The following is a 26632-nucleotide window of genomic DNA, read 5'->3' as shown; positions in this document are numbered from 1 at the left end:
CATCGCTGTCAGCAGCTTGGGGAGCGAAGCGCAAGGGCCAAACATTCGGCGCTAATTGGCACTTTGTAAGCCCCGAGCCTTCCTTTTGTGATAGGTGGAGGGGACAGAAGATGGGGTAAGAGAGAGAGAGGAAGAGAAAGCAGGTTCTTGTTCTTGCTCGGCCTTGTTGAGGGTATTTACGGTTCACTTCTTATCCTTTGTTAATTGGTCTTTCTCTTCTTTATAGCGGAGAGAAAACGAGATCCCCCACCCTGCCACCCGTAAGTCCCCCAAAATGGGGGGAAAGTGGACGGCTCGGGCACGATAAAGATGCACACCACGCGTAATTGGGCATTGGACTTCATTAAGATCAGATACACGCCGAAAACATGTCACGTCGAAATAATGCCCGCGAACACATTCGGACCCATGGCAGATGACCCCTGATGATTTAATCAATACATCACCGTCGTCCATACGGAGACGGCATCTTTCATTCAAACCCAAATAGATGAATTAAAATCGGGGGTTTTTGGTCTTGTGATGCAGTCAAGTGTCCCATTTACCAAACAATTTTGTACGAGCATTGTTGTGCAAGCTATTTACTTTTCATAGCATTGTTAAAGGGACAGTTCACCAAAATGTTCTCCCCCTCATGTCATTTAAACCTGCATGACTTTATTTCGTATGCAAATCATAAAAGAAGTAAAGAAAGCTGGAAACCAAACAACATTTACCGCCATTAACTTCCATTTTATAGACACAAACCACATTTCTCAAAATATCTTCTTTCGTGCTCCACAGAAGAAAAGTCACATACTTTTTTAAAACAACATGAGGATGAGAAAATGATGACAAAATATTTTTTGATGGTATGAAATGTACACTCTTACACTGTGTGTTTAGGCCCGGGCGAAGTGTCCTAATTAAAACGAGGGTGAGAGAGAATAGGCCCGCGGCTCTGACCCGCTTCACAGCTCTCTTGGCCTCTTCCTCTCCTCAGCTCACTGTGTAAACAATAACAGTGAGCTCTCTTAAAAGACACAGGTGTCAACCATTGTGTGCTATTTGAAAAGCACCGAGGGGGGAGGTCGGAGGGCTAGAGGGTGGGCTTAGGCCCCCTTTTCATCCAAAGCCCCCCCTCTTTAACAACATGCTGCTGTTATTGTGGACCCAGATTTCCTGTCTCTCGTGTCGGATGCGGGATGCTGTTGACATGATGCGTCTTGAAAAACATGGTTTAGTGGTTGTAAATTATGAAATTCTCTCATAATTTACGCACTCTCATGCCATCCCGGATGAATGTGACATAAAAGTCACTTCATATGGTTCACCCCCACCCTCCAAAAAAAGTTCTGTCATCATTAATTCATCCTCATGTTTTTCTCCAGTGGAAGAAATTTTGAGGAATGTCTCAGTGGTTTTGAGTCCAAACACAATGACATAATGGTGAGTAAATGATGACATCATTTAAATTTGTGGGTAAACTATTCCTTTAAAATGTCATCATGTTATCTTAAGGTCCTAAAAACGTGGGTTAATAAGAGTGACAAAAATGTCTTTGAAAGCAAAACAATACATTTGTGAGAAACACTTTAACCCTATTTAGCAAAATTAATAAATAAATAAACAGATTAAAGTGATACATCCAAATATGGGGGCACATCGATAACTTCAACTCGATAACTTCTGAGTAGTTGTCATATTATAAGTACCAATAAGATTCAAAGTTGCCTTTCTATTTGAATGTATGGCTCAGACCTTATAGTAAACTATTCCTTTAATGATAAAACGTATTACCAATTAAATTAAATAATAAATTAATAATAAAATTACTATTGTGGTGCCCATATGTGCTTGTTGAGCGTTTTATATCAAACCCACTGGAGTTTGTAAGAAGATGCTTTTCAATTTTTATGGTCAAGATTTTAACCAGATAATTAAACTTCAATATATAGCCAGACAGATGTGTTTGGAGTGCCCGCTCATGATGTTGGTTGAGGGTGGGGGATTTATTGCTCAGCATTAAGAGCACTAATCTGTTGCAGGTGTTACTGGCTGGTGTCCCAGCCAACCGGGCCATGTTAATTTCCCTCAGAAGGGCCTCACCATGAGCCAGTGTGTGTATGCGGGCATGTGCGGGTGTGTGTCTGAGAAACAAGGGGAAAGTGTGAGTCAAACATTGATAGTGTGTATGCGGAACTCAAATGCTGTTAAGTAGGAGGAGGTTCTGGCTCGGCTTTCTCCTCTTTAACACAGTCAAGCACTGGAAAGATTGATGTCATTTCCCTTCTTATAGCTCTTCAATGATGATTTCAACCATTCGTCAATGTTAATTTCAGTCAATAAATGTGGAGCGTCTTCTATTGAAAGACTTTTATTTGGGATATTGGGAAGTGGGATAATCTCATCGGTCAGGGAACTTAACCATCTAGTGGTCATACATTGAAGATGATGAACTACGGATGTAGTTCTTGTCTATTAACAGGAGAATGCTGACCTCTCGTGGACAATGTTATACACCCCAAAACGTTTCCAAAAGGTTTGAAGTATGGCTTTTATCTAAGGTCAACCTAATCATATAGATAAGATATTAAAATAGTATATTTAGAAATTTGAAATAATGTATTTACAAACACTATGCTGACAAATATTGTTTAAAATCATTTTACAATTTATGAATATATACAGTAAAAATGCAAACAACGCTATGCCCTTAAAATTATATAAACATAAAATGAAGTAAATGAACGTAAAACATCTCTACAGATGCGATTTTTATATTTAGCTCTGTATTTTAGGATTTTTAGCTCCTTTAGCCATCGTGATAGATAGGTCTAGTGGCAAATTGAAATTACAATCATTTCACAATTTATTAATATATATTGACTTCATCAGACGCACAGGCCTGCCCTGAAGTTAACTTTCAGTCTGTGTTTGGTTTAATATGTGACCTTGGACAACAAAACTAGTCTTACGGGTCAATTTTTCTAAATCTAAGGGAGCAAATAGTAGGCCATCCCCTCCCAAAAATAAAGTTTTTTCAATATTTAAGGAAGGAGATTACAAAATATCTTAATGGAACATGATCTTTACTTAATATTTTAAAGATTTTTGGCATTAAGGAAAAATCGATCAATTTGACCCCTATAATGTATTTTTGTCTTTTAATAAAAATGTGACTGATTTCGTGATCCAGGGTCACATATAACAATTTATTTTAGATTTAATTTATATTCATTATCAATTATATTAGTATTTTCTTGTATATTAATTGTATTAAATTGCATTTAAACTACTTAACCGTTATTGATTCTTTGTGGAGGTCTATGGGAAGGTTTGGCCCACATAACGTTGGTTTATGTTGTTGCCACTGAAACCGTCAATAGTAAAAATACAACAACCTAAACTACATTTATACGCGTAAAGGTATATCAACATGACTTGAATTCTTTATAGCCATTCTTTTTGATAGGACTAGTGCCAATTAATGCTTAAAATCATTTTTTCACAATTTATGAATATACACAGTAAAAATGCATGAATGTAAACAACATTTAAACTCATAAAAGTACATACATACATTATAAAAGTAAATTAACGTAAAACAACTTGACATGAGCATTTTTTTTTTTTATTGATGAGTATCGGAGTGGAATCTGAATGTTTTATTGTTTCATGTGTCCTTCCACAGACAGATTTCTATTGAAATCTTTTACTCACTGATTCCCTACAGCTTGTGGATTATACGTGTAGGAATTTCGAGTCGCCAGATCCCTATAATAAGGAAACCAATCCCTAAAGAGACAAACGTAGTAGGTGTACCAGGGGTAATAGGCCTCCGTTAGCCGAGTTGCTCCACTTTCAATGATGTGCCAGGCGGCTTCGTGTGCAGGGTATGCGGTGATATTGATGTAACCTCTGTATTAAAGAGAGATAAGAAGTGTAAACCAACCATACGTGATATGGATCTCTCGAGTTATATAAATCAGTGAACAGTTGTTATCTTTGACAGAGAGTTAGACTTTCAGCCTTTAAAAAAAAAATCTGGAACTTAAAGGAACTTTGAACTTTTACATATTTAAGAGTTTAACAAACATGACAATTATATTAAATTAGCCATGGAGGTTATGTTAATAACCAGATGACGGATGATAAGAAAACCACACAATGTGCTTGTTTGTAAGAACAGACAGTCGTATCTCACTTGATTTTTTCCATTGCGGTCTCTGTGTCGATAAGGCCGAGTGTGCAGATAGTCACAGAGACATTGCTTCCTTGCATCGCTAGTTCATGTTGCAGACCTCCGAAGAATCCATTCAGCGCAAATTTAGTTGCAGCGTAAGGCAAAGCAAAAGGGCTAGTTACTTTTCCTGAGGAAGACAGTTTGACGTCATACAAACATTTGTCTTTTGCACCAGATAGAAATGTGAGAAAAGTTTATTTTAATCACCCAGCAGGGAGGAAACGACAACTATGGATCCGTTGCTCTTTTCAAGTGTTGGCAAGGCTTTCTTAGCCATCTGTACAAAACTGAGAAAATTCACCTATAAAGAGAGTGTAAAAAACACGTTTACACATTAAAAGACTCAAGTTATATTATCATTAAATGGCAGATGCTATAATCCAATTCACAGTGCATTTAATTTCTATAAATGTTTTATCCATATGAGGTTTTTAAATGTGTGATTTAATGTAACATTACATAAATCTTTACCCCAAATCATCATTAAACATGCAAGTATCTAAACTGTGACCTGTAATAACCATCGAGTGTGCTCCACATCTCCATCCCACATTCCATATGGACTCGGCCCGATATGGTTCAAAACCAAATAATCCAGCCCCCCAAACTGGTCGATGGCATACTGAACCACGCGGTCCGAATCTTCAGGTTTGGCCATGTCTGCTGGGATAAACAAGGCTTTCTGTGCACCCATTTCCAGGCACTTGTTCACAACCTGAAGTCAGATAAGTAGCACACATTGGGAATTGTTTATAAAAAATATCACCTAATAAAGTACCAAATATATTGAGGACTCATCTTGCATTTAGGGGAATAGCAAATTAAATTGCACCACTGACTAGAATAGCAGAAAATTACGATTCATTACTGTGATGTAACTAAAATATTGTGTGGCCTACAAATGTTACACCGAAACTATGAAGATATTTGATGTATCTGTCAAAATTTAAACAAATAATGCAAGCTTACTGACTTGTTCCAGGACATTTCCCCTCCTCGCTGTTATAACAAGTTGGGCTCCCAAGCGGGCATAGTGGTAGGCCAACTGCTCACCGATCCCAGTACTGGCACCGGTCACCAGCACCCGGGCACCTTTTAAAGACTCTAAAAAACAGACAAATCATGGAATATCTTAAGCATTGTTTCAATGACGTTTAGTCCATTACATTTTTTAATAGCATACTTATTGTGTTCAATTGCATCTGTCATGACTAATCACTGATATATTACGTAAATTAATTTATGTAGCTTGAAGAGTCTCTGGGCCATCTGTGGTAATCTAAAAGAATGCACAGCTTTTCCTTCAAAGCCAGAAAGTCACACTTAACTTTTCATCTCAATAGGCTCTCTGTCCTATAGACAAGTGGTCTCTGTAGAATGTCTAACTTTAGGACAGAAAGTCCTGTTTGCTTGTCACACATCTTCGATTGCATTGCCCAAGATGAAAATCCGTCATGAATTACTCGCTCTCTACCATTCGTTTTTTTTAATTGAACAGAGAAAAAGATATTTGGAAGAATGCTTGCAACCAAACAGTTATTGGACCCCATTGACTACCATAGGATATATGACAATGATAGTCAAGTGACCGAGAACCGCTGTCCTGCATTCGTCAAAATATCTTCTTTGTGTTCCACGGAACAAAAAATAGTGTAAGTAATTTTTCCTACTACGGTAGTCAATGGGGTCCAAGAACTGTTTACTGGTTACCCTCATTCTTTCAAATGTCTTCCCCTAGATTCACCAGACCAAAGAAATGAGTAAATGACAGATTTTTTCTGGGGTGAGCTTTCACTTTAAATCAGTCTCAAAAATGAAAAGATATAATAATAAATTGACCTTTTGTGAAAATGTTTGATGACCTTGTTTCAATCTTTATGGATAAGTTGTGTGGGGTATGCATGCATATTTAAATTCTTATTCATTAAAAAAGTTAAAAGCCCATATACTATATAAATGGACAAAAGAAGAAAGAATCAATCATTTATGCAATGTGCACTACTAAGGATATTATGTGATGCAACTGGTATGAGTCATTAGGCCAGTTCAGTAGAGTTTTATAGACCTATTTTATGTCATATAAAGGTAAATATTATAAAAGAAAGAGATAGAGAGAGTAACAGGTCGAATTAAGTGAATTATTACATGCAATGCAAACTGTAACGTTACATACCTGCATTAAAAGACGGGCCGCTCCATTGAACAGCAATGAAAGCGACGCCAAGGCTGCAGAGTAAAAATAACTTCGTATAAAACTTCATTGTTGGAAAACCGTAGAAGTTTAACACAAAAGGAAACGCGAAACAAATCAAGCCAGTAGTTTATAAAGGAAAAGAACCGGCAGGACCGGATACTATATGAATGAGTGTCGCAAGAGAAAATTCCAACAGGTGGGGCTATGCCAAAGTACAATCCCATTCAAATCTTAAAATAATCTTGGAAGCAATTCATTCACACTCCAAGTTACTCTTACTATGATGGTTTAATGTTGTTTTTATTATTGTTCATGTTGCTGAGATGAAACTATAAAAAATGGCGTTAACCTATGTGAAAAGTTATACAATGAACGTGAATTGGACGCATGTGCACGCACTATAGCGCTTGGGTCATGACGTCATTCGTAAAATTCACCATTACGAACAAAACACCATGAACATTTAAGCTGCAACAACGATTTGTATTTATTTATTTTAAATCTTAGACATTTAACCCAATCATTAAAAACTGAAGTTGCTTTGTGTCGAATGTGCGTCTTGCAGATTCTCCAAACATCATTCAAAACGAACTTTATTTACACTGGCTGTGTTGCTGCTGGTGCAAATGCCCTTGTCAGTGCAGCTCGCTGTCAAGATAAAGTTTGATATCTAGTGAAGAGCTGTGTTTTCGTTTAATTCGTCTAAATAGACTCTTACATTATTACATATCCTTGCTTTTAAGACAATGGCGGCGAAGATTTTGCCTGTAGTCAAGTAAGTGTCTTTGCATTGGTGCATGTACAGCTAGTTAGCTGTTAGCTAACAACTGTGTGTCAACAAAGCCTGTCAACGTTTGAATGACTTTAGATGCAGTCATTGACCGATTTTTAATTTTGTATCGTTATGTTTTGTATAACCATTACATTTATAAATTCACGTCTAGAGTTTTTAATCAGCTGTCTATGTTTGCGTTGTAGGGTAGCTAGCATGCTTAATACAGGCTAGAATAAATTAAACGTTTTGTTTCTATGTAGAGTATTGTTTATATGTTTCATTTATGATCATTTGATAGGTATTATAAGAACCCAAGTAGCACGTCAGCAACACTGTCACTGTGTTCTCAGAGTCTAAACATGTGTCCCTGTGACTTTCTTAAACGTGTATTATAAAAATGCATTACTTATGTATTAATTATATGATCAAGCCAGTCCCCCGGGCCTAACTTAAAGGATGCTCTTGGGCTCCACGTTCTTAACTTGTTCATGTTTACAACAATTCAGCATGGGCCTACTTTTATTCCATACACTATATAAACTCTGTTCCATCTAAGGCTAAATGGATATTATCATTATGTCTTTGTGTTTTTAGACTTGCAACAAAAGTGACCATTGCAGGAGGTGCCATATATGTAGCATATGATTCAGGGTTGATCGGAGGTAGTGAGGAGGGTTCGGTTGCCTTGGCCAGAGCTAAAGCTGCGGTCCCCCCTGCTGTAGAAGAGTGGACGAAGTACTTTGGCTTTGAGGTGAGGTTCCATTTAAATTAGTCATAAAATGTGTATGCTATTCGTCACGCTGGCATGTTGTGGTTCTCTTGTAATGAATGCTTATTTCAGTAAAAACCAACTGTTATTATTATAAAAAAAAGTGATAAAATTCGTTGTGACTGTTGCTCATTCTATGTGGATATTTGTTTTTAAATCCGTTTATGTGTACAGATGTTCATATCTGTATAGCAGCTTTAACGTTCAAGACACCTCATAAGTGGGATATTTCCCACCGCAAACCCAGAAGTAACGTCTGGCTTTACTAACATTATAAGTATTTAGTATCATTAATACATTAATGTTACTAATACTCATGATTTAGTAGCATTAAAACATTACAAGTATCTGTTAACATTAAAAGAGCACCGTTCCATAAATTGTTTCCGGGTTGAAGTGGAAATTTTCAAATTTCCTACAGCATGTAAAGGCAGCTTAAAGCTCTTTAGGCTTGAAGAAGAGTGATACTTATTGTCATTTCGACTCTTAGCTCTCCATTTAACGAATTCATTCGGAGAGCAGCTCTTGCATTCGATGTTGAGACAAAGGCGTTATGGCATGTAAAGTAAAGAAGACGCCGTCAACAAACCTCAGCTGACATTCAATTGCAAACATGTGAAACCACAGAGAGAAAATAAAATGTGTAGTTTCATTTTGAAAGGCACAATGATAAGCGGTATACATGCCTTGGTGGCCTTGGTAATTTAAGTATTTTTCTTGTTTTAAAGGTAACAGTTTTATGATGTTTTTATAATAACATGTGATATTAACATTATTAAACATTTTAGCTTCCAGCCACACCTAAAATCGAGTTCTCCCCACTGGATGCATGGAACTCAGGTAAAAGTTGTTTATGTGGTGGATATTGTGTCTTCATAATCCAACTAAACCATACATCTAGTTTTACAATCTCTCTTTTTTGTTCAGGAGTGCAGAAGTCTATTCACGCCCTGTCAGTTGCTCCCTCCACAATGAACGACTACACCAAGCAGGGTCTACAGTACCTTAAAGACTTTTCAAAATAAGTATTTATCTCTTCATAACCAGCATAATACAGTATACGTATACAATCTCATGTTTCAGCGCCTGAGAGGACTGACAAAAAAGTTTTCCTCTGTGTAAATCTCTGACTGTAATCTAAAAGACTGAGAAAATGTAAATCCCTACCAGGAATGATCCGTTTTATGTTCTGTTCACACATTTCTTTGGGGTTAACTTAACAAAAAATACCTTGTAAAGGTCCAAGATGAGTCCTAATTTAAAAAAAAATATAAACATGTCCTATATGTATATTGCTATTATAGTTATTTTATTTATCGATAAATCTCTTCATCCCAGACACAATATTCTGTATTATGGCATACATAATGTGTAATTGGATATTCTATCCATTTATGCATTCCTGAAAGAACCCCAGTATGTATAGTTTGAATAAGAAATCCCTTGTTGCTTTTTCTAATGTACAATAAAATGTTATAAAATTAGTTTGATGTTGTTCAATGCATAAAAAAAGTTTGCTTGCAAACTTGCATATTAAAAGGACGAATAAAAAAAAACGAAACATAGTCTCTTTTAAGAAATGTTAGCCATGAGAAATGTCTATACAGCTGCTAACCGCATTAAAGCCTAGTACCTAGTAACACTGTGCAGTTTTGGTCACCACTGAGTAGTGCTGCTATGTTAGAGACCCCAAACCCCCTTCTGAACGTCTTGACTCATTGTGAAATGTTTTCAGTGGCCACACGCTCTGCATTACCAGAACATCTTGCATTAACATGTATGAGCCAGAAAACCTTTTTAGGGTTGTGGGTTTTTGTGCATCTTGGCCTACATACGTGGGAGCCTGTTTTAAACAACTGATGAGAACCTTTAATAGTTGAGCTGATAGTTGCTGGCTTTGCATTTTTATGGTCCTTTACACACGTGCATGTTGTGACCACATAAAAACATAATTTGCGCCTCGAGGAGCGAAGCGAAACCAAATAGCCTTTAGTTAATTCAGTGCTTTGTGTAGATATCTGACAACCTGACAAATTGACTCTATGTGACTTCAGGCCTCTTTAAATTAAGTCAACCGCGACAAAGATGAACTTTAGTGTTTAGTCGACAATATTCTGCGACTGTTGCAATGTTATTTCTTTTTTTTACTTTATGGGACTTTTGTATAATTTAGGATGTGGTTATTGTAAACTTTTGCAGTGGGTTGGTATCAAACAGCCACCCGAAAGGTTTCGCTTTGTCTGAAGTGGTCCTTAAAAAAACAACAAAGAAAAGCAGAAGCAAACAACTCATATTTATTTCTATAGGGCTTTTCACAGTTTTTCATTGTTATATAGAAGCTCTACATAAAACTTTAAAACAAACAGTATAGACATTAAATGTTCAGAATACATGGTATTATTGCAGTTTGCAAATTGTGCATAAGATACTAACAGTAAATACATTTCTGTCATACTGTTGTGTATGCATATATATATCACTGTTATTCAAGTCAGGTATGAAGTAATGTTCAGTCTTATCTTACACTGATTGTTTGATATTTTTCATCTTTACCAAAAATCCAAGACAAAAGGCTACACTGTAAACCGATTGAAATGCACAAGAATATTATCGGCGATCAAAGACAACATTAAGCACCTCCTTTCATCACCTTCTTGATCCAGGGTAAATATTTTGAAATCTTGGTGTAAATGTTGGGAACATTTGGGTAGTCACACCGGCCCCTCAGGTTGAATGAGACAATTCCGACTGCTAGCCCACTGCACACCAAAGGTCCACCCGAATCACCCTGGAATAAAAATGTGAAGTTATTGCAATAAGAAGACAATCGGATCCATCAGAGGGAAGTGATGAAGTCTACTGAAGTATTGGGGTCAACCTACCTGGCACGCGCCACTTTTGGTATCGACGCCCCCAGCACAGATGATGTTTTCAGGAAGTTTCACATTCACCGATTTCCACATAGACTGGCATGTGGTGAAATTAATGGTCGACACGTCCGTTACTAGAAGGTCGTTCACCACATTCTGCTTTTCAGTTTTGCCCCATCCTGCTACAATGCACTTGGAGTTCATCTTTATCGGTCTGTCCTTGCTTGGAATTTTGACGGTTTTCAAAGCTTTGCTCAGTTTTAGTTTTTCGGAGAGCTTGACATAATAACAGAAAAGTGTCATTTTATTATATTGTCAAATACATGATTATAGTATATCTATAAAAAATTATTGAGTCAGGGAATATGTGGGACCTTCAGAAGCATAATGTCATCTCCATTTGAAACATTCTGGTACGACGGATGCTTATGTTTATTTTGCACTGTATATCTTCTCAGATTCGACCCCCGTGGATCAATGTTGTGTGTCCCCAGTATAACAGTCATGTTGCCACTTTTGTTCATAATATAAACATTAGAAGATTCGCAATAAGAATGCTAAACACTTCAGTTGCATAATATGGAAGTCTTACCTCGCATAGCAATGTGCAGCTGTGAGCACGTAACTCGGATCGATCAGGAATCCTCCGCATTTGTGTTTTTCGTCTGTCTGTATAGACGCCATGTACAACAGCGAGTTCTTCTTTGCTCTTTTCCCATTGATGATGTCAGCTCCGAAAGTACCTACATCAATGGAAGATACAAACTTGAGTCAACTGAAAAGTCTGCAGATATTCTCATCGTAGATTAGTAATGATTGTACCAACCAGACAGTGTCAGGCATGTTAAAGCCAAGGTGAGTATGAGGATGTAGGTGGCTCTCATGATGATCGCAAGATTAAAGAGAGGGACCACCACGACCGTTTATATAGGCCTTTACCAAACCTCATGCCCACGATGACGCGTCATTTCCAATTGCAGTTGCAAAACACACCAAATGTCTTTAATGCATTTGTAATGATCTTCTGTTAGGAATTTACGTTTATACAGTTGGCTGATCTAGAGAGACTTAAAGTGAATTTATGTTATGCATTTTGTCTGTATGTATGTTTAGAGAATAACCCTCAACCTTTGTGCTTCAAATGCAATGCGACCACAACATTTTTTTTAAATGTACATAAAGGTAGGTGGAGATTTTTTAAATACAGGGATTTTGATTTTAGTAATCTGTTTTTTTGGACTTTGTATGTGTCAAAATGGCTCTCATTGAGCAAAAAAAATGTTTTGGTTCATAATAAGAAAATATTATATTCATATATTTTGATCCACTTCTTATCCACTCCATTTCAAATGTATATTTCACTCAGTTTTTGGACAACAAATACAAGCACAATTTTTATTTTCAAAAACACAGAGTCATCTTCCATAAATGAGATTTATTTGGTCCATAAATGTTTTAAAGAATACAGCAGTGACAATCAACTTGCTCTTTTCTTCATCATTTCTTTTATCCATCTTGAATATTTCGATATATCCGTGTAGATGTTCGGTACATTTGGATAGTTACACTTCTTTATGAAGGAGACAATGCCCACCGCCACTGAATTGCACACCAGTGGACCTCCTGAATCACCCTGAAAATAGATGCATACACAGGGTTAAAAGGAATGGAACATCCATGAAATTCTACAACACTGTAAAAAAAAAAAATTTTTTTTTGTTCCAACATAAGTTACCTGGTTTTCTTAAATTTTAAGTTAAAAACAACTTAATTGGTTTAACTTAAAAAAATAGTTAAACCAATATATTTGATGCAAACTTGTTGTGTTGACTAAAATGTTTAAGTTGCATTAACTCTTCATTTAAAGGCAACCAGGTAACTTATTATTTTTAAGTTGAACCAACAATTTTTGTTTAACAGTGAATGTGTCTACACGTTCAATACGTTATGTAATAAATATGCACTCATAAATGTACAAAACTACATCATATATGTTCTCATAAATATAAATGTGTAAAGTATATTTATGTAAAAATATACATAAATAAATACATAAATGTTATGGCATGTAAAGTAAAGCAGGCGTCGTCAACAAACCTCAGCTGACATTCAATTGCAAACATGTGAAACCACAGAGAGAAAATAAAATGTGTAGTTTCATTTTGAAAGGCACAATGATAAGCGGTATACATGCCTTGGTGGCCTTGGTAATTTAAGTATTTTTCTTGTTTTAAAGGTAACAGTTTTATGATGTTTTTATAATAACATGTGATATTAACATTATTAAACATTTTAGCTTCCAGCCACACCTAAAATCGAGTTCTCCCCACTGGATGCATGGAACTCAGGTAAAAGTTGTTTATGTGGTGGATACTGTGTCTTCATAATCCAACTAAACCATACATCTAGTTTTACAATCTCTCTTTTTTGTTCAGGAGTGCAGAAGTCTATTCACGCCCTGTCAGTTGCTCCCTCCACAATGAACGACTACACCAAGCAGGGTCTACAATACCTTAAAGACCTTTCAAAATAAGTATTTATCTCTTCATAACCAGCATAATACAGTATACATATACAATCTCATGTTTCAGCGCCTGAGAGGACTGACAAAAAATCGATAATCTCTTCATCCCAGACACAATATTCTGTATTATGGCATACATAATATGTAATTGGATATTCTATCCATTTATGCATTCCTGAAAGAACCCCAGTATGTATAGTTTGAATAAGAAATCCCTTGTTGCTTTTTCTAATGTACAATAAAATGTTATAAAATTAGTTTGATGTTGTTCAATGCATAAAAAAAGTTTGCTTGCAAACTTGCATATTAAAAGGACGAATAAAAAAAAACTAAACATAGTCTCTTTTAAGAAATGTTAGCCATGAGAAATGTCTATACAGCTGCTAACCGCATTAAAGCCTAGTACCTAGTAACACTGTGCAGTTTTGGTCACCACTGAGTAGTGCTGCTATGTTAGAGACCCCAAACCCCCTTCTGAACGACTCATTGTGAAATGTTTTCAGTGGCCACACGCTCTGCATTACCAGAACATCTTACATTAACATGTATGAGCCAGAAAAACTTTTTAGGGTTGTGGGTTTTTGTGCATCTTGGCCTACATACGTGGGAGCCTGTTTTAAACAACTGATGAGAACCTTTAATAGTTGAGCTGATAGTTGCTGGCTTTGCGTTTTTATGGTCCTTTACACACGTACATGTTGTGACCACATAAAAACATAATTTGCGCCTCGAGGAGCGAAGCGAAACCAAATAGCCTTTAGTTAGTTCAGTGCTTGGTGTAGTTATCTGACAACCTGACAAATTGACTCTATGTGACTTCAGGGCTCTTTAAATTAAGTCAACCGCGACAAAGATGAACTTTAGTGTTTAGTCGACAATATTCTGTGACTGTTGCAATGTTATTTCATTGTTTTACTTTATGGGACTGTTGTATAATTTAGGATGTGGTTATTGTAAACTTTTGCAGTGGCTTGGTATCAAACAGCCACCCGAAAGGTTTCGCTTTGTCTGAAGTGGTCCTTAAAAAACAACAAAGAAAAGCAGAAGCAAACAACTCGTATTTATTTCTATAGGGCTTTTCAGTTTTTCATTGTTATAAAGAAGCTCTACATAAAACTTTAAAACAAACAGTATAGACATTAAATGTTCAGAATACATGGTAATATTGCAGTTTGCAAATTGTTTATGAGATACGAACAGTAAATAAATTTCTCTCTATCTGTTGTGTATGTATATATATAGCACTGTTATTCAAGTCAGGTCTGAAGTAATGTTCATTCTTATCTTACACTGATTGTTTGATATTTTTCATCTTTACCAAAAATCCAAGACAAAAGGCTACACTGTAAACCGATTGAAATGCACAAGAATATGATCAGAGATCAAAGACAACATTAAGCACCTCCTTTCATCACCTTCTTGATCCAGGGTAAATATTTTGAAATCTTGGTGTAAATGTTGGGAACATTTGGGTAGTCACACCGGCCCCTCAGGTTGAATGAGACAATTCCGACTGCTAGCCCACTGCACACCAAAGGTCCACCCGAATCACCCTGGAATAAAAATGTGAAGTAATTGCAATAAGAAGACATTCGGATCCATCAGAGGAAAGTGATGAAGTCTACTGAAGTATTGGAGTCAACCTACCTGGCACGCGCCACTTTTTGTATCGACGCCCCCAGCACAGATGATGTTTTCAGGAAGTTTCACATTCACCGATTTCCACATAGACTGGCATGTGGTGAAATTAATGGTCGACACGTCCGTTACTAGAAGGTCGTTCACCACATTTTGCTTTTCAGTTTTGCCCCATCCTGCTACAATGCACTTGGAGTTCATCTTTATCGGTCTGTCCTTGCTTGGAATTTTGACGGTTTTCAAAGCTTTGCTCAGTTTTAGTTTTTCGGAGAGCTTGACATAATAACAGAAAAGTGTCATTTTATTATATTGTCAAATACATGATTACAGTATATCTATAAAAAATGATAGAGTCAGGGAATATGTGGGACCTTCAGAAGCATAATGTCATCTCCATTTGAAACATTCTGGTACGACGGATGCTTATGTTTATTTTGCACTGTATATCTTCTCAGATTCGACCCCCGTGGATCAATGTTGTGTGTCCCCAGTATCACAGTCATGTTGCCACTTTTGTTCATAATATAAACATTAGAAGATTCGCAATAAGAATGCTAAACACTTCAGTTGCATAATATGGAAGTCTTACCTCGCATAGCAATGTGCAGCTGTGAGCACGTAACTCGGATCGATCAGGAATCCTCCGCATTTGTGTTTTCCGTCTGTCTGTATAGACGCCATGTACAACAGCGAGTTCTTCTTTGCTCTTTTCCCATTGATGATGTCAGCTCCGAATGTACCTACATCAATGGAAGATACAAACTTGAGTCAACTGAAAAGTCTGCAGATATTCTCATCGTAGATTAGTAATGATTGTACCAACCAGACAGTGTCAGGCATGTTAAAGCCACGGTGAGTATGAGGATGTAGGTGGCTCTCATGATGATCGCAAGATGAAAGAGAGACCACCACGACCGTTTATATAGGCCTTTACCAAACCTCGTGCCCACGATGACGCTACATTTCCAATTGCAGTTTTAAAAAACACCAAATGTCTTTAATGCATTTGTAATGATCTTCTGTTAGGAATTTACGTTTATACAGTTGGCTGATCTAGAGAGACTTAAAGTGTATTTATGTCATGCATTTTGTCTGTATGTATGTTTGAGAGATAACCCTCAACCTTTGTGCTTCAAATGCAATGTGCGACCACAACATTTTTTTTAAGTGTACATAAAGGTGGCAGTTTTTTTAAATACAGGGATTTTGATTTTAGTAATCTGTTTTTTTTTTGGACTTTGTATGTGTCAAAATGGCTCTCATTGAGCAAAACAAATATTTTGGGACATAATAAGAAAATATTATATTTATATATTTTGATCCACTTCTTATTCACTCCATTTCAAGTGTATACTTCACTCAGTTTTTGGACAACAAATGCAACAATTTTCAAAACCACAGAGTCATCTTCCATAAATGAGATTTATTTGGTCCATAAATGTTTTAAAGAATACAGCAGTGACAATCAACTTTCTCTTTTGTTCATCATTTCTTTTATCCATCTTGAATATTTCGATATATCCGTGTAGATGTTCGGTACATTTGGATAGTTACACTTCTTTATGAAGGAGACAATGCCCACCGCCACCGAATTGCATACCAGTGGACCTCCTGAATCACACTGAAAATAGATGCATACACAGGGTTAAAAGGAATGGAACATCCATGAAATTCTACAACACTGTAAAAAAATATATATATTTTTTGTTCCAACATAAGTTACCTGGTTGTCTTAAAATTTTAAGTTAAAAACAACTTAATTGGTTTAACTTAAAAAATAGTTAAACCAATATATTTGATGTATACTCGTTGTGTTGACTAAAATGTTTAAGTTGCATTAACTCTTCATTATAAGGCAAACAGGTAACTTATTATTTTTAAGTTGAAACAACAATTTTTGTTTAACAGTGAATGTGTCTACAATTTCATTACGTTATGTAATAAATATGCACTCATAAATGTACAAAAATACATCATATATGTTCTCATAAATATAAATGTGTAAAATATATTTCTGTAAAAATATATATAAATAAATACATAAATGTATTGTAAACAAATACCGTGCACACTCCTGCACTTTGTTTATATCCCCCAGCGCAGATTATGTTTGGTGGGAGTATTTTTACATCTGTTTTCTTCCATGCTTTCCTGCACTCGCGGATGTCAACAGTGGATACGTTCAAAGTCGGTAACATCGTCGGTAACATTTTCTGCCTCTTTAGTTTTACCCCATCCTGCAACCAAACACTTTGTACCGCGTTTAACACGGTGGCGTTTATCTGCAATTTTCACCGTTTTCACGTTTCCTCCCAAAACTGCTTCCCTGCCGAGCTGTAAATGCAAAAACACTTTAGTTACACACTACATTTTTCCTTTCAGTGTTTAACCATATCGTTCTTGTGCAAATTCACCACAAACCAGCCAGTGCTTTACCTTCAGAAGCATGATGTCATCGCCCTTCAGTACATTTGTGAATGATTTCTTGAATGTGCGAACCACCTCGTATCTTTCGAGATTTTTCCCTGGACCGATGTTATGGTCACCGAGGACGACTGTCATGTTTTCACTGAAATACATGTTCATTGTTTATTTCAAGTCAAACCCCATAAATGCTACTTTTCTGATATATATGTGCTGTTTCATACCTATGGCAGTGTGCTGCTGTAAGAACATATTTCGGGGAAATCAGAAATCCTCCACAATTATGTTTTTTATCGGCCTGCACTGACACCATATATTGCAAGGAATTTATGGAAGCTTTTCTCCCATTGATGATATCATCTCCAGTCACAGCTGTAGAGAATCAGATTTTAATCACTCTAAACGGAAGTCACAGTAAATTGTATTTTATGATTAGATGTGTGATAGATGTTTAATGTTACAGATTAAAGAACATACCTGCAATTTGCAGTGTGGCCACAGCTGCGACAAGCAAAACGGCAGCTATTGAAGTTCTCATCCTGTTTGTGGAGTGACAAGAAGATCAGTGTATTTTAAACTACTGAAGACAGAAGGGCTGGCTTACCCCCTCAGCAAACCACAATGCATTTCCTTTAGATGTCAAATGACTTTTCTGCTACACTTTTCATCAGATATAATTTGTCATAAATGCATCCTTGTAAAACATGGGTTTATTTTAATATGCATTCAATAGATCAAACACTACTGTAAAACCAGTACAGTATATATATATTTATTATCAGATATCACAACCTGTATTACTTGTCATTTGCTTTTTCTTAGGTAATAGATAATCATAGTTGAAATGGAGTTTAAAGTTAAAACGACATATTTGATATGACTTGCCTGTTAGACTACATTTCAGTTTTGCATTATGCCAAATGTCAAGACCCGAAACACAAAAGGCATACTAAGATGTCTTTTGAAACCCGAACATGTCTGACCACAATCGATGAGCTCAGCCCCCCCACAGGAAACCGTCCCCCCTGCGGTGTTATTCCGCTGAACAGCATCTGTGGTTACACTTTTTTCACATATGATGTTATCAGAAGTTCTTGTCTGAGAGTGTAAAATCAGTAAATGATGATGTAGAATGGAAATGCAGTTAAAAAGAATCACAATTCATGCTGATGAAAAGGCAAGTTTATTTGTATACACACGGCAATGTAATACACTTTATTAGCCAAGCTCTTAGTTCATACTATTATAGCTTTAATCCAGGGCAGAAATGAGGAAATCTTGGTGTAGACGTTTGGCCTTGTTGGTTTGTCGCAGTTGTTTTTCTCGTAGAATGAAACGACACCAACAGCAGTGCCATTACACACCAGAGGACCTCCAGAATCTCCCTGTGAAAACTCATCAATTATACACTAAAATGTATATAAAAATCTCTGTTTCAAGAATGTACTTTATACCTGACAAAATCCTCCAGGACTAAGTGCACATACTATCCTTGAGGATCTTTCATTCCATTTCTTCTGACATGCTTTCGTGTCAATGACGGTGACATCAACCTCCATAAGACGATCAGTTCCAGAACCGTTGCTGGTTGTTGCTCCCCAGCCTGCAACACTGCATTTAGACTTGGCCTTGATGTCCTGTTCTTTATTTGGTATGGAGATGGGTTTGGCGTTTTTTCTGTTTTTGGTTGTTCCATTGAGCTATGTGGAAAGATCACAGATACTTGCAGTTTCAAACAGACCATTAACTGGATGACAAACACCTCCACCCCCCTCAGGTTTAGTACCATAGAAAACTGTAGTAGAACTGTGGAATGATAGTAATTTACCTGAAGTATCATGATGTCATTTATCAGAGCTTTTGAGTCATATCCAGGATGGATGTGGAAGAACTTCACAGCTATGTGGTCAGAACCGTGTCTGTGATCATGAGCTCCAACCACAACCGTCATCTTAAAGCTTTTGATAAAATGTTAATATTAAAAAGCTTAATATTGATTGTTATTTCACGTTCGCTTTTTTTGGACTCTGGACTTATAGAGAGTAAATTTTTTAAATGAGAAATCTTACTCTTTAAAGCAGTGTGCAGCCGTTATGACAAACTGTTCAGACACGAGGAAGCCGCCGCACATGTGTTGCTTATTTCTCTGAACAGAAACCATGTAGGGTCTTGAATGTGCCTTTGCTTCTGTACCGTTCACTATACCCACATTTACATACGCTGAGAGAAAGAGAGAAATTAGAAATCTGATTCATATGAAATAATTGTAAATACTTTTTAGTAATGATGTTTAAATCAGCGCCAATGACTGAATACACCATTGACAATAACAGTTTTGCTCATTTTAGTTTTTTTTATTTACTCAGTAGTTTGAAGAAAACCCAAGAAATTCATATTTATAATAGTGTTATATAATACATTTCTAATAGAAGTCCTTCTGCAGAACAAGTCAAAAGAATATTACATGAGAGTTACCTGTTAGGGTCACTTGTGGTAGCAGAGCCCCCAGCAGAAGAAAGAAGGTCATGATGTTTCTCTAGAAAGTCGTTTTTGAGGAGTGAAGTTCTCTTTAGTGTTAAGCTATGATGTTGCAATTAAAGTGGGCAGCTTTAGCCCACAAGTAGCTGGAGTTTCCTTTTTCACAGCTTGATATGTATCTAAATTTGCAAGCAGGAAGTAGCCTATTATGGTATTGGTGCGTACTGGTTACACATGATCTTTAAATAAAATCTACATCATTATAAATATTTGATCTCTGGTCAGACATGTTTAGAAACGATTTTAGGCACTAAATCCTGAGAATTAAAAGATGACACTTTCGTTTTTCTTTTTCTAATGCATGCTAATGTTTAAAGGAACTGTTCACCCAAAAATGAAATATATGTCACCATTTACTCGCCCCCAGGTTGTTTTCAAACCTGCATAAATTTCAATGTTTTGTTAAACACCAAGACAGATATTTGTAAGAAAGTTAGCAATTTTCAGTTCTGGGATGCCATAGTAGGAAAAAAAATATTGTATTCTTTCTTGTTTCTGATGAACACAACATTTGATATTTTGAAGAACGTAGGAAAGCAAACCGTTCTGGGGCACTTATAAGTACGATTTAATCTTTCCTACTAATCAATGATGTGCCAGAAGTGAAAATTGCTAACATTCTTCCAAATATTTTTGGAAGATTTTTCATTTTCAGGTGAACTATCACTTAAAGTTCATACACAATGTGTGTTGCAAGTTACACTAACACTCCTCCATTTATGATTACTTTTGAATTAGCTATATTCTTTCTTAATATACCTTTCTTCTGTTTTCTTTAGTTCTCAACAGGGGGGCTGTGGCCTACAAGGGGGCCCCCGGCTAAATTCCAAGGGGGGCTTGTGATTACTTAAATTTTAAAATTAGACAAAAGCATTGAACTATATTTTTAAGAATAAGGATAAATAAAAAAACAAAGATGTAATTGTTTGTCCATTTTTGTAATGAATCACCTAAACTTTTACTGCTTTATTTGGATATTTTATGAAAAATAATGAAATTAACCAGTTAAACAGTCGCAGATCACCAGCAGAGGTGGACTGACTTCTGTAAAAGTCTAGAACGGCCGTCCCACCGAAGGCCTTCGGCTGTACATAGGGTCAGACTGGCCATCTGAAGAACTGGAACTTTTCCTGGTGGGCCACAAACGTAGTAGGTTGGAATGGGGACGTTGGGCTGAAAAGAATGCACGTTTTATAATCGTGATTGCACGCAGATGCATTAAAAAGTCGGACACGTATGCATGTAACGCAATGACACGTTACATACAACACCCCCTCCCCATCGACAGAAATGGTGGAGGGCCGATGTGGGCCCAAAAGGGTAAAATAATCCAGCCCGTCAAGCAGCCATCCGGTCCAGTGCCATTACGGCGCCGCTCACAGACCCGCTTGTCAGGCTGGCGGTTCAAAGCTACGGAGGAGTGGGAGGGATAAGGGCCAAAGTCTGTGTGTGTGTGTGATAGTTCTGACTCTTTAGAGTGGGGGAGGGACGCAAGAGCGTCACGCTGCAGTGCTCTCACAGGGTTAATTTACCAGCTGCTCTTGTCCAAGGCTATTGCTGGAACCGGGGAGCCGAAAAGATAAAATTGTGATTTGTTTAGTCGGGAAACCGTATTCCAATATGTCACAGCAACCCTCATTGTCAATGTTAGTTCTGATCTCCGATACTGTCAATTTTCCTTCCCAAAGATGTTAAGACCTCCCTGATAACAACCATATTTCGATTAATAGTCTCCGTCTCAATGCTTACCGCTCTTCCCACAGCTTCAATCGATACGGGCAGCCTTATGAGGCTTTGGACAGCTGTTCCCGTTTTATGAATTTTTCGATAACCCAGGGCAAAGCCTAATCCAAACAGCAGAAGACCTGTTATCATGGTTCCAATAGATAAATATCTTCATGTCCTCCACGCAAAGAGCCGCCAGACACACGATCAGCCATCTCTCCCACCCGGCCATCGTGTAGCCAGCTGCGAACATTCCGTCAGGTCAGACAGGTTCCCCCGAACCCAGTTTTCACGTCGAGAAAAAGGTGTCACTTGCGCTGAGAGACCAGTTGATCAGATCCATAATTTTCCAAGTTCTGAGGGCAGTGCAGAGAGAGTCTCTCAATAGATGAGACGAGACAAGAGAAAAAGCAGGGAAAATAAGGGCAAGGAAGGGGAGTGAAAAAATGCGACCGCCTCCGCTGAGAGCCAAACGATATCATACCCTACAAGTTCCTCCATTGCCACACACATCACCTTTGAAGCAATGCAGTTGTGATTCCATTGAGTTTCACAGTATGTTTCGTTTACAATCTTCACGTCTGCCTCCCTGAGGATGGGACTTGTACTGTTATTCTCCTAATGGGAATCGTCTTAATGTTCTTATTTAGTTTGACCTTTCTATCTAGCTGTAAAATGTAATTTTTTCCAAACAAAGCATCATTTTTTTTATTTTATGCTTTTCTATAAGTTGCTACGTTGTGGAATGTAATGAAGTATTTGTATTTTATCACTTTCCATCTCAAATTTTTTTTCATCAAATATTTTCCAGTGTTTTTAGGATACAAATAATGTATGCATTTATAAATATATATATAATATATAAATACAAACAAATAATTAAACATAGTTAAAATTCTGACATGTTTTTGCCAATGTATTACCTTCAGAATCATAATATCCCCTTGTAAAGCGTTTCCTGGAAATGGCTTGTATGTCGGATGCTTATCATAAGATCTCTCGCCAATATGGAGAGACTTTTCATTTGTCAACACAGTATCTACGCTGTTAAAGGTACCAACACCTGTTTATCAATATATTCAACTTTAAGTTTTATACATTTATAATAATGGGTTTTGAACTTTTTCAGTTTTACACCAAATACAAAAAAAATAGACTCTCTAGTTTTTTTTCAAACCGTAATATATTTATAGTGGATTCTTTAGTTGGTAGCTCAGTTTCCAGACTTGGTCATGCTTTAAGACCCTCTATATTTAAATTAGAAGAGAAGCTCAGGTGTGGCAGCAGAGAGCCCCACAGGAGCAGAGAAATGATGATCATGATGAAGATGAGAATCTGTGAGATCTCAGTGAGAAAACACTGTCATATATATTATAAGGTGAGTGGGTGAAGACATTGAGTTACCCATGGGCCTTTTTTTAACCCTGTGGCATTAAGTTTGATCTTTTTATGTGAGAAAGGTCACAAGATGTGATGCAGTTGTGTAAAACACATGCATTCATCCAAAGACGTTATGTAGTTTTGGGCAAATGAAACTTCTTATGCTAACAAAAAAAACCTATACTTAAATACTTAAAAGATTTGTGTACAGCAAAGAAAACAAAGTTTGCATCCCACCAGTACCCAGTTTTTCCGCTTTCACACTTTGCAACAATGATTGGTCATGTTGGTAGATGTTCAACAGACTTGAATCTCTCGCTCATCTCTAAACCCAAAACTAGCAGTTTGATCCATTCATGCATCAAACATACACAGTCAAACAAATATATATTCAGGTTTGTTCTATTGCTTTTATGGCATGAAAAAGAAGATCTCAACTTTTTTTGTCAGACGTTTGTCTTTAATTTGAAAGGACAGAGGAGAACAGACAGGAGGAAAGCATTGGATAGAGGTTGGCCAGTGGGACCGACAAAGTAAGCTCGAGACGAGAATGGAACTCGGGTCGGCTGCAAGTGCACTGGCACTATATGTCGGTGCACTAACCACATGCCTATTGCCGCTGACAAGATTTCAACTTATTTTTTTATTTTCCACTGAAGCAGACAAGTGAAAAGATTTGATAACTTTCTGAATGGTAATGAGTTTTGTTAATCAAGATCTTGTTTCACACGTTTAAGTATAGTTTTAATCCAGGGCAGAAATGAGGAAATCTTGGTGTAGACATTTGGCGCTGTTGGTCTGTCACAGTTGCCCTTCTCGCCAAATGAAACGACACCAACTGCAGTGTCCTTACACACCAGAGGACCTCCAGAATCTCCCTGTGAAAAGTGATCAAAAGTTATACCCTGAGAAAAGTTTCAATAGAGTAGAATGTCTATTTGATCAGAATATACTTTATACCTTACAACTTCCCCCAGGACCAAGTGCACATACATTCCTTAAGAATTTTTTATTCCATATCTTCTCACATGCTTTCGTGTCAATGACGGTGACATCAACCTCCATAAGACGATTAGTTCCAGAACCGTTGGTGGTCTTTCTTCCCCAACCTGCAACACTGCATTTAGACCCAGCCTTGATATTTTTTTTTGATATGGAGATCGATTTGACGTTTTTCATATTTTTGGTTGTTCCATCGAGCTGTGAAAAATCACAAAAGTTACAGTTTCAAACAGGGCATAAACTTGATAGCAAACTTCCCCTCAGGTTGAGAACCATTGAAAACAGAATTTTAGGATGATAGTCATTTACCTTAAGTATCATGATGTCATTTACGAAGGTTTTAGAGTCGTACCTAGGATGGATGTTGTAAAACTTCACATCCATCCGGGGAGAACTTTGATTGAGATTATGAGCTCCAACCACAACCGTCAACTTATCTCCACTGTTAAGAGAGTCAACTTTGTCCGTTTACAAATGATAAATGATGGCAACATTATAAGAGGTATAAATATTAAAAAGGTAAATATTGATTGTTATTTCACATGTTTGTTTTTTCGGACTCTGGACTTGAAGAGAGTTAAATTTTGAAATGAAAAATCTTACTCTGTATAGCAATGTGCAGCCGTCATGACAAACTGTTCAGAAACGAGGAAGCCACCGCAGATGTGTTTACCACCTTTTTGAATAGAAACCATGTAGGGTCTGGAATGTGCCTTTGCTTCGGTACCGTTCACTATACCCACATTTACATACGCTGAGAGAAAGAGAGACATCTATTAATATTAAATATGACTTTTAAGCTATAATGTTTAAACAAGAAATGAGTGCCACAACACCAAGGGATAATTTTTGCTCAATTTCGTTTCATTTACTCTCATATTAGTTTGATGAAAACATAAGAAATACAAAAGTTATACTTTTAAAACATTTCTAATAGAAGTCATACTGCAGAAGAAGTCAAAATTATATTTCATGAGACTTACCTGTAAGGGTCATATGTGGTAGCAGAGCCCCCAGCAGAACCAGTGAGAAGATCATGATGATGTTTCTCTATAAGTTGTCTTTGAGGAGTGAAGTTCTGTTTAGTGTCAGGCGCTTATATATCAATCAAACTGGTTAGGTTCAGCCCCTAAGTATTGTTTCCTTTTTCACAGCAACAAGGATGATGTGTTTGTGGTGTGTGGGTCCATGTTCACATCTCTAAATCAAAAACTATCATGAGTTTAAATATTTGGTCACTGATCAAGCACCTTTAGATGACCTCGTGTGGTGAGAAGTAGTAAAAGAAGTTCAAATTGAGTGATAAACTTGGCTTCTTTTGAGCTTGCCGTTTTTTGTGTGTGTTTGTATTAATCACATAGCGCTAAACTGTCCGTGAAACACTATTTTAGAGACCACAGATGGTTGATTTATGATTGTCATTCACTGTTGAATTAAAAGTAAAATCGATAACGATTTTGAAGAAATAATCTTTCCACATTAAAGGAAGTACGATGGTCATCAATTTTAAGTGAAAATTCAAAATGTAGATCCATGAGCACTGAAACTGCTCACTGCGAGAGCAGTGAGTAACCTCAGTTCTCTGATGGAAAGAACGAGACGTCGTGTCGAGCCGACAGATGGGGTTCGCCCTTGAGAACCTATAAGCATATAATAAATACACAAGCTTATGTATCTAACAGTTTTAAGTATTTTGAGATGTTAATCTTAATTTTTAATGTTTATTATGTAAATTTCACCTCACATCGGTTTCTATCTGGGTTAGCACTTCTAGTTACATAATGGATCCATGGAAGAAATGCTGAAAATGGTTGATTATGGCTATATTTGTAATTTACGTGTTTATGCAATGTTCAGCAGTCATGACAAACTGATCAGAGATGAGGAATCTTCCACACGTATGCGACCTATACTGCTGAATAGAAACCATGTGAGGTCGTGCTTCACGTCCATTCACTATCCCCACATTCACACTGGCTGAAAGAGAGAGATTCTAATCAACATATTCACTGTGAGTCCATCCATTCCATTCCATTTTCTACCGCTTATCCGAACTACCTCGGGTCACGGGGAGCCTGCGCCTATCTCAGGAGTCATCGGGCATCAAGGCAGGATACACCCTGGATGGAGTGCCAACCCATCGCAGGGCACACACACTCACTCATTCACTCACGCACTCACACCCTACGGACAATTTTTCCAGAGATGCCAATCAACCTACCATGCATGTCTTTGGACCAGGGGAGGAAACCGGAGTACCCGGAGGAAACCCCCGAGGCACGGGGAGAACATGCAAACTCCACACACAAGTCGGAAGCGGGAATCGAACCCCCAACCCTGGAGGTGTGAGGCGAACGTGCTAACCACTAAGCCACCGTGCCCCCCTCACTGTGAGTCATGTCATGCAAATAAAAATATATAATATTTGATATAAAGTGTATAAAATATGAGACCATATTGATATGTTAGTCATGAATCATATTTGATGCAACAACAGTCTTGGTGGATGAACAGCAGATTTCAATCAGACTCCCACTCATGTCTAACCTCCAAGCTAGCATCAGTTAA

At 37.2% G+C, this 26632-nt stretch overlaps 6 protein-coding genes across 6 annotated transcripts; 1 reads left to right on the top strand and 5 right to left on the bottom strand.

Annotated features, from left to right (window-relative positions):
- Positions 1 to 3595: 3595 nt before the first annotated feature.
- On the bottom strand, positions 3596 to 6755 carry hsd11b1la (hydroxysteroid (11-beta) dehydrogenase 1-like a). Its single transcript, XM_056758638.1, has 6 exons — positions 6399 to 6755; positions 5199 to 5329; positions 4737 to 4940; positions 4433 to 4526; positions 4187 to 4352; positions 3596 to 3900 (listed from the first exon to the last, which is right to left on the bottom strand). The coding sequence occupies exons 1-6, from the start codon at positions 6484 to 6486 to the stop codon at positions 3699 to 3701; spliced, it is 885 nt and encodes a 294-aa protein (XP_056614616.1). The 5' UTR covers positions 6487 to 6755; the 3' UTR covers positions 3596 to 3698.
- Positions 6756 to 6988: 233 nt separating this feature from the next.
- micos13 (mitochondrial contact site and cristae organizing system subunit 13) lies at positions 6989 to 9447 on the top strand. Its single transcript, XM_056758642.1, has 4 exons — positions 6989 to 7194; positions 7789 to 7945; positions 8752 to 8803; positions 8891 to 9447. The coding sequence occupies exons 1-4, from the start codon at positions 7166 to 7168 to the stop codon at positions 8986 to 8988; spliced, it is 336 nt and encodes a 111-aa protein (XP_056614620.1). The 5' UTR covers positions 6989 to 7165; the 3' UTR covers positions 8989 to 9447.
- A 794-nt stretch (positions 9448 to 10241) lies between these two features.
- On the bottom strand, positions 10242 to 11717 carry LOC130429949 (granzyme B-like). The gene is made up of 5 exons (XM_056758802.1): positions 11660 to 11717; positions 11426 to 11576; positions 11208 to 11346; positions 10846 to 11109; positions 10242 to 10751 (listed from the first exon to the last, which is right to left on the bottom strand). The coding sequence occupies exons 1-5, from the start codon at positions 11715 to 11717 to the stop codon at positions 10593 to 10595; spliced, it is 771 nt and encodes a 256-aa protein (XP_056614780.1). The 3' UTR covers positions 10242 to 10592.
- A 495-nt stretch (positions 11718 to 12212) lies between these two features.
- Positions 12213 to 25124, bottom strand: LOC130429948 (uncharacterized). Its single transcript, XM_056758801.1, has 14 exons — positions 25048 to 25124; positions 24668 to 24818; positions 24374 to 24506; positions 24023 to 24262; positions 23772 to 23940; positions 19489 to 19639; positions 19248 to 19377; positions 18942 to 19119; positions 15819 to 15956; positions 15585 to 15735; positions 15367 to 15505; positions 15005 to 15268; positions 14773 to 14910; positions 12213 to 12466 (listed from the first exon to the last, which is right to left on the bottom strand). Exons 1-14 carry the CDS (start codon positions 25100 to 25102, stop codon positions 12311 to 12313), a joined length of 2193 nt encoding a protein of 730 aa, XP_056614779.1. The 5' UTR covers positions 25103 to 25124; the 3' UTR covers positions 12213 to 12310.
- Positions 17081 to 18010, bottom strand: LOC130429823 (granzyme-like protein 2). Its single transcript, XM_056758641.1, has 4 exons — positions 17897 to 18010; positions 17644 to 17791; positions 17432 to 17564; positions 17081 to 17329 (listed from the first exon to the last, which is right to left on the bottom strand). The coding sequence occupies exons 1-4, from the start codon at positions 17955 to 17957 to the stop codon at positions 17162 to 17164; spliced, it is 510 nt and encodes a 169-aa protein (XP_056614619.1). The 5' UTR covers positions 17958 to 18010; the 3' UTR covers positions 17081 to 17161.
- Positions 18584 to 20047, bottom strand: LOC130429822 (mast cell protease 1A-like). The gene is made up of 5 exons (XM_056758640.1): positions 19895 to 20047; positions 19489 to 19639; positions 19248 to 19377; positions 18874 to 19119; positions 18584 to 18804 (listed from the first exon to the last, which is right to left on the bottom strand). The coding sequence occupies exons 1-5, from the start codon at positions 19944 to 19946 to the stop codon at positions 18655 to 18657; spliced, it is 729 nt and encodes a 242-aa protein (XP_056614618.1). The 5' UTR covers positions 19947 to 20047; the 3' UTR covers positions 18584 to 18654.
- Positions 25125 to 26632: the final 1508 nt, after the last annotated feature.

The sequence above is a fragment of the Triplophysa dalaica genome, chromosome 10 (genome assembly GCF_015846415.1).
Source record: "Triplophysa dalaica isolate WHDGS20190420 chromosome 10, ASM1584641v1, whole genome shotgun sequence".
Classification (NCBI taxonomy): Eukaryota; Metazoa; Chordata; class Actinopteri; order Cypriniformes; family Nemacheilidae; genus Triplophysa; species Triplophysa dalaica.
This window is presented reverse-complemented; position numbering and strand designations above follow the sequence as displayed.

Excerpts from the sequence above, each read along its gene's own strand:
- LOC130429822 (XM_056758640.1), bottom strand. The coding sequence starts at position 19,946 with ATGACCTTCTTTCTTCTGCTGGGGGCTCTGCTACCACAAGTGACCCTA. Across the intron at positions 19,120-19,247 it reads ATGACATCATGATACTTCAG|CTCAATGGAACAACCAAAAA; the intron begins GTAAATTACTAT and ends CTTTCCACATAG. Across the intron at positions 18,805-18,873 it reads GTCCTGGAGGATTTTGTCAG|GGAGATTCTGGAGGTCCTCT; the intron begins GTATAAAGTACA and ends GAGTTTTCACAG.
- LOC130429823 (XM_056758641.1), bottom strand. The coding sequence starts at position 17,957 with ATGAGAACTTCAATAGCTGCCGTTTTGCTTGTCGCAGCTGTGGCCACA. Across the intron at positions 17,565-17,643 it reads ACAGCAGCACACTGCCATAG|TGAAAACATGACAGTCGTCC; the intron begins GTATGAAACAGC and ends CATGTATTTCAG. Across the intron at positions 17,330-17,431 it reads ATGACATCATGCTTCTGAAG|CTCGGCAGGGAAGCAGTTTT; the intron begins GTAAAGCACTGG and ends TTGCATTTACAG.
- micos13 (XM_056758642.1), top strand. The coding sequence starts at position 7,166 with ATGGCGGCGAAGATTTTGCCTGTAGTCAA. Across the intron at positions 7,946-8,751 it reads CGAAGTACTTTGGCTTTGAG|CTTCCAGCCACACCTAAAAT; the intron begins GTGAGGTTCCAT and ends TAAACATTTTAG. Across the intron at positions 8,804-8,890 it reads ACTGGATGCATGGAACTCAG|GAGTGCAGAAGTCTATTCAC; the intron begins GTAAAAGTTGTT and ends TTTTTTGTTCAG.
- LOC130429948 (XM_056758801.1), bottom strand. The coding sequence starts at position 25,102 with ATGATCTTCTCACTGGTTCTGCTGGGGGCTCTGCTACCACATATGACC. Across the intron at positions 19,378-19,488 it reads GCTGCACACTGCTTTAAAGA|CTTTAAGATGACGGTTGTGG; the intron begins GTAAGATTTCTC and ends TTTTATCAAAAG. Across the intron at positions 15,957-18,941 it reads CGTCATTGACACGAAAGCAT|GTAGCGTCATCGTGGGCACG; the intron begins GTCAGAAGAAAT and ends GCAATTGGAAAT.
- hsd11b1la (XM_056758638.1), bottom strand. The coding sequence starts at position 6,486 with ATGAAGTTTTATACGAAGTTATTTTTACTCTGCAGCCTTGGCGTCGCT. Across the intron at positions 4,353-4,432 it reads TGTCGTTTCCTCCCTGCTGG|GAAAAGTAACTAGCCCTTTT; the intron begins GTGATTAAAATA and ends TGTCTTCCTCAG. Across the intron at positions 3,901-4,186 it reads ACCGCAATGGAAAAAATCAA|AGGTTACATCAATATCACCG; the intron begins GTGAGATACGAC and ends TCTTTAATACAG.
- LOC130429949 (XM_056758802.1), bottom strand. The coding sequence starts at position 11,717 with ATGAGAGCCACCTACATCCTCATACTCACCTTGGCTTTAACATGCCTG. Across the intron at positions 11,347-11,425 it reads GCTGCACATTGCTATGCGAG|TGGCAACATGACTGTTATAC; the intron begins GTAAGACTTCCA and ends TATGAACAAAAG. Across the intron at positions 11,110-11,207 it reads ATGACATTATGCTTCTGAAG|CTCTCCGAAAAACTAAAACT; the intron begins GTCCCACATATT and ends TATTATGTCAAG.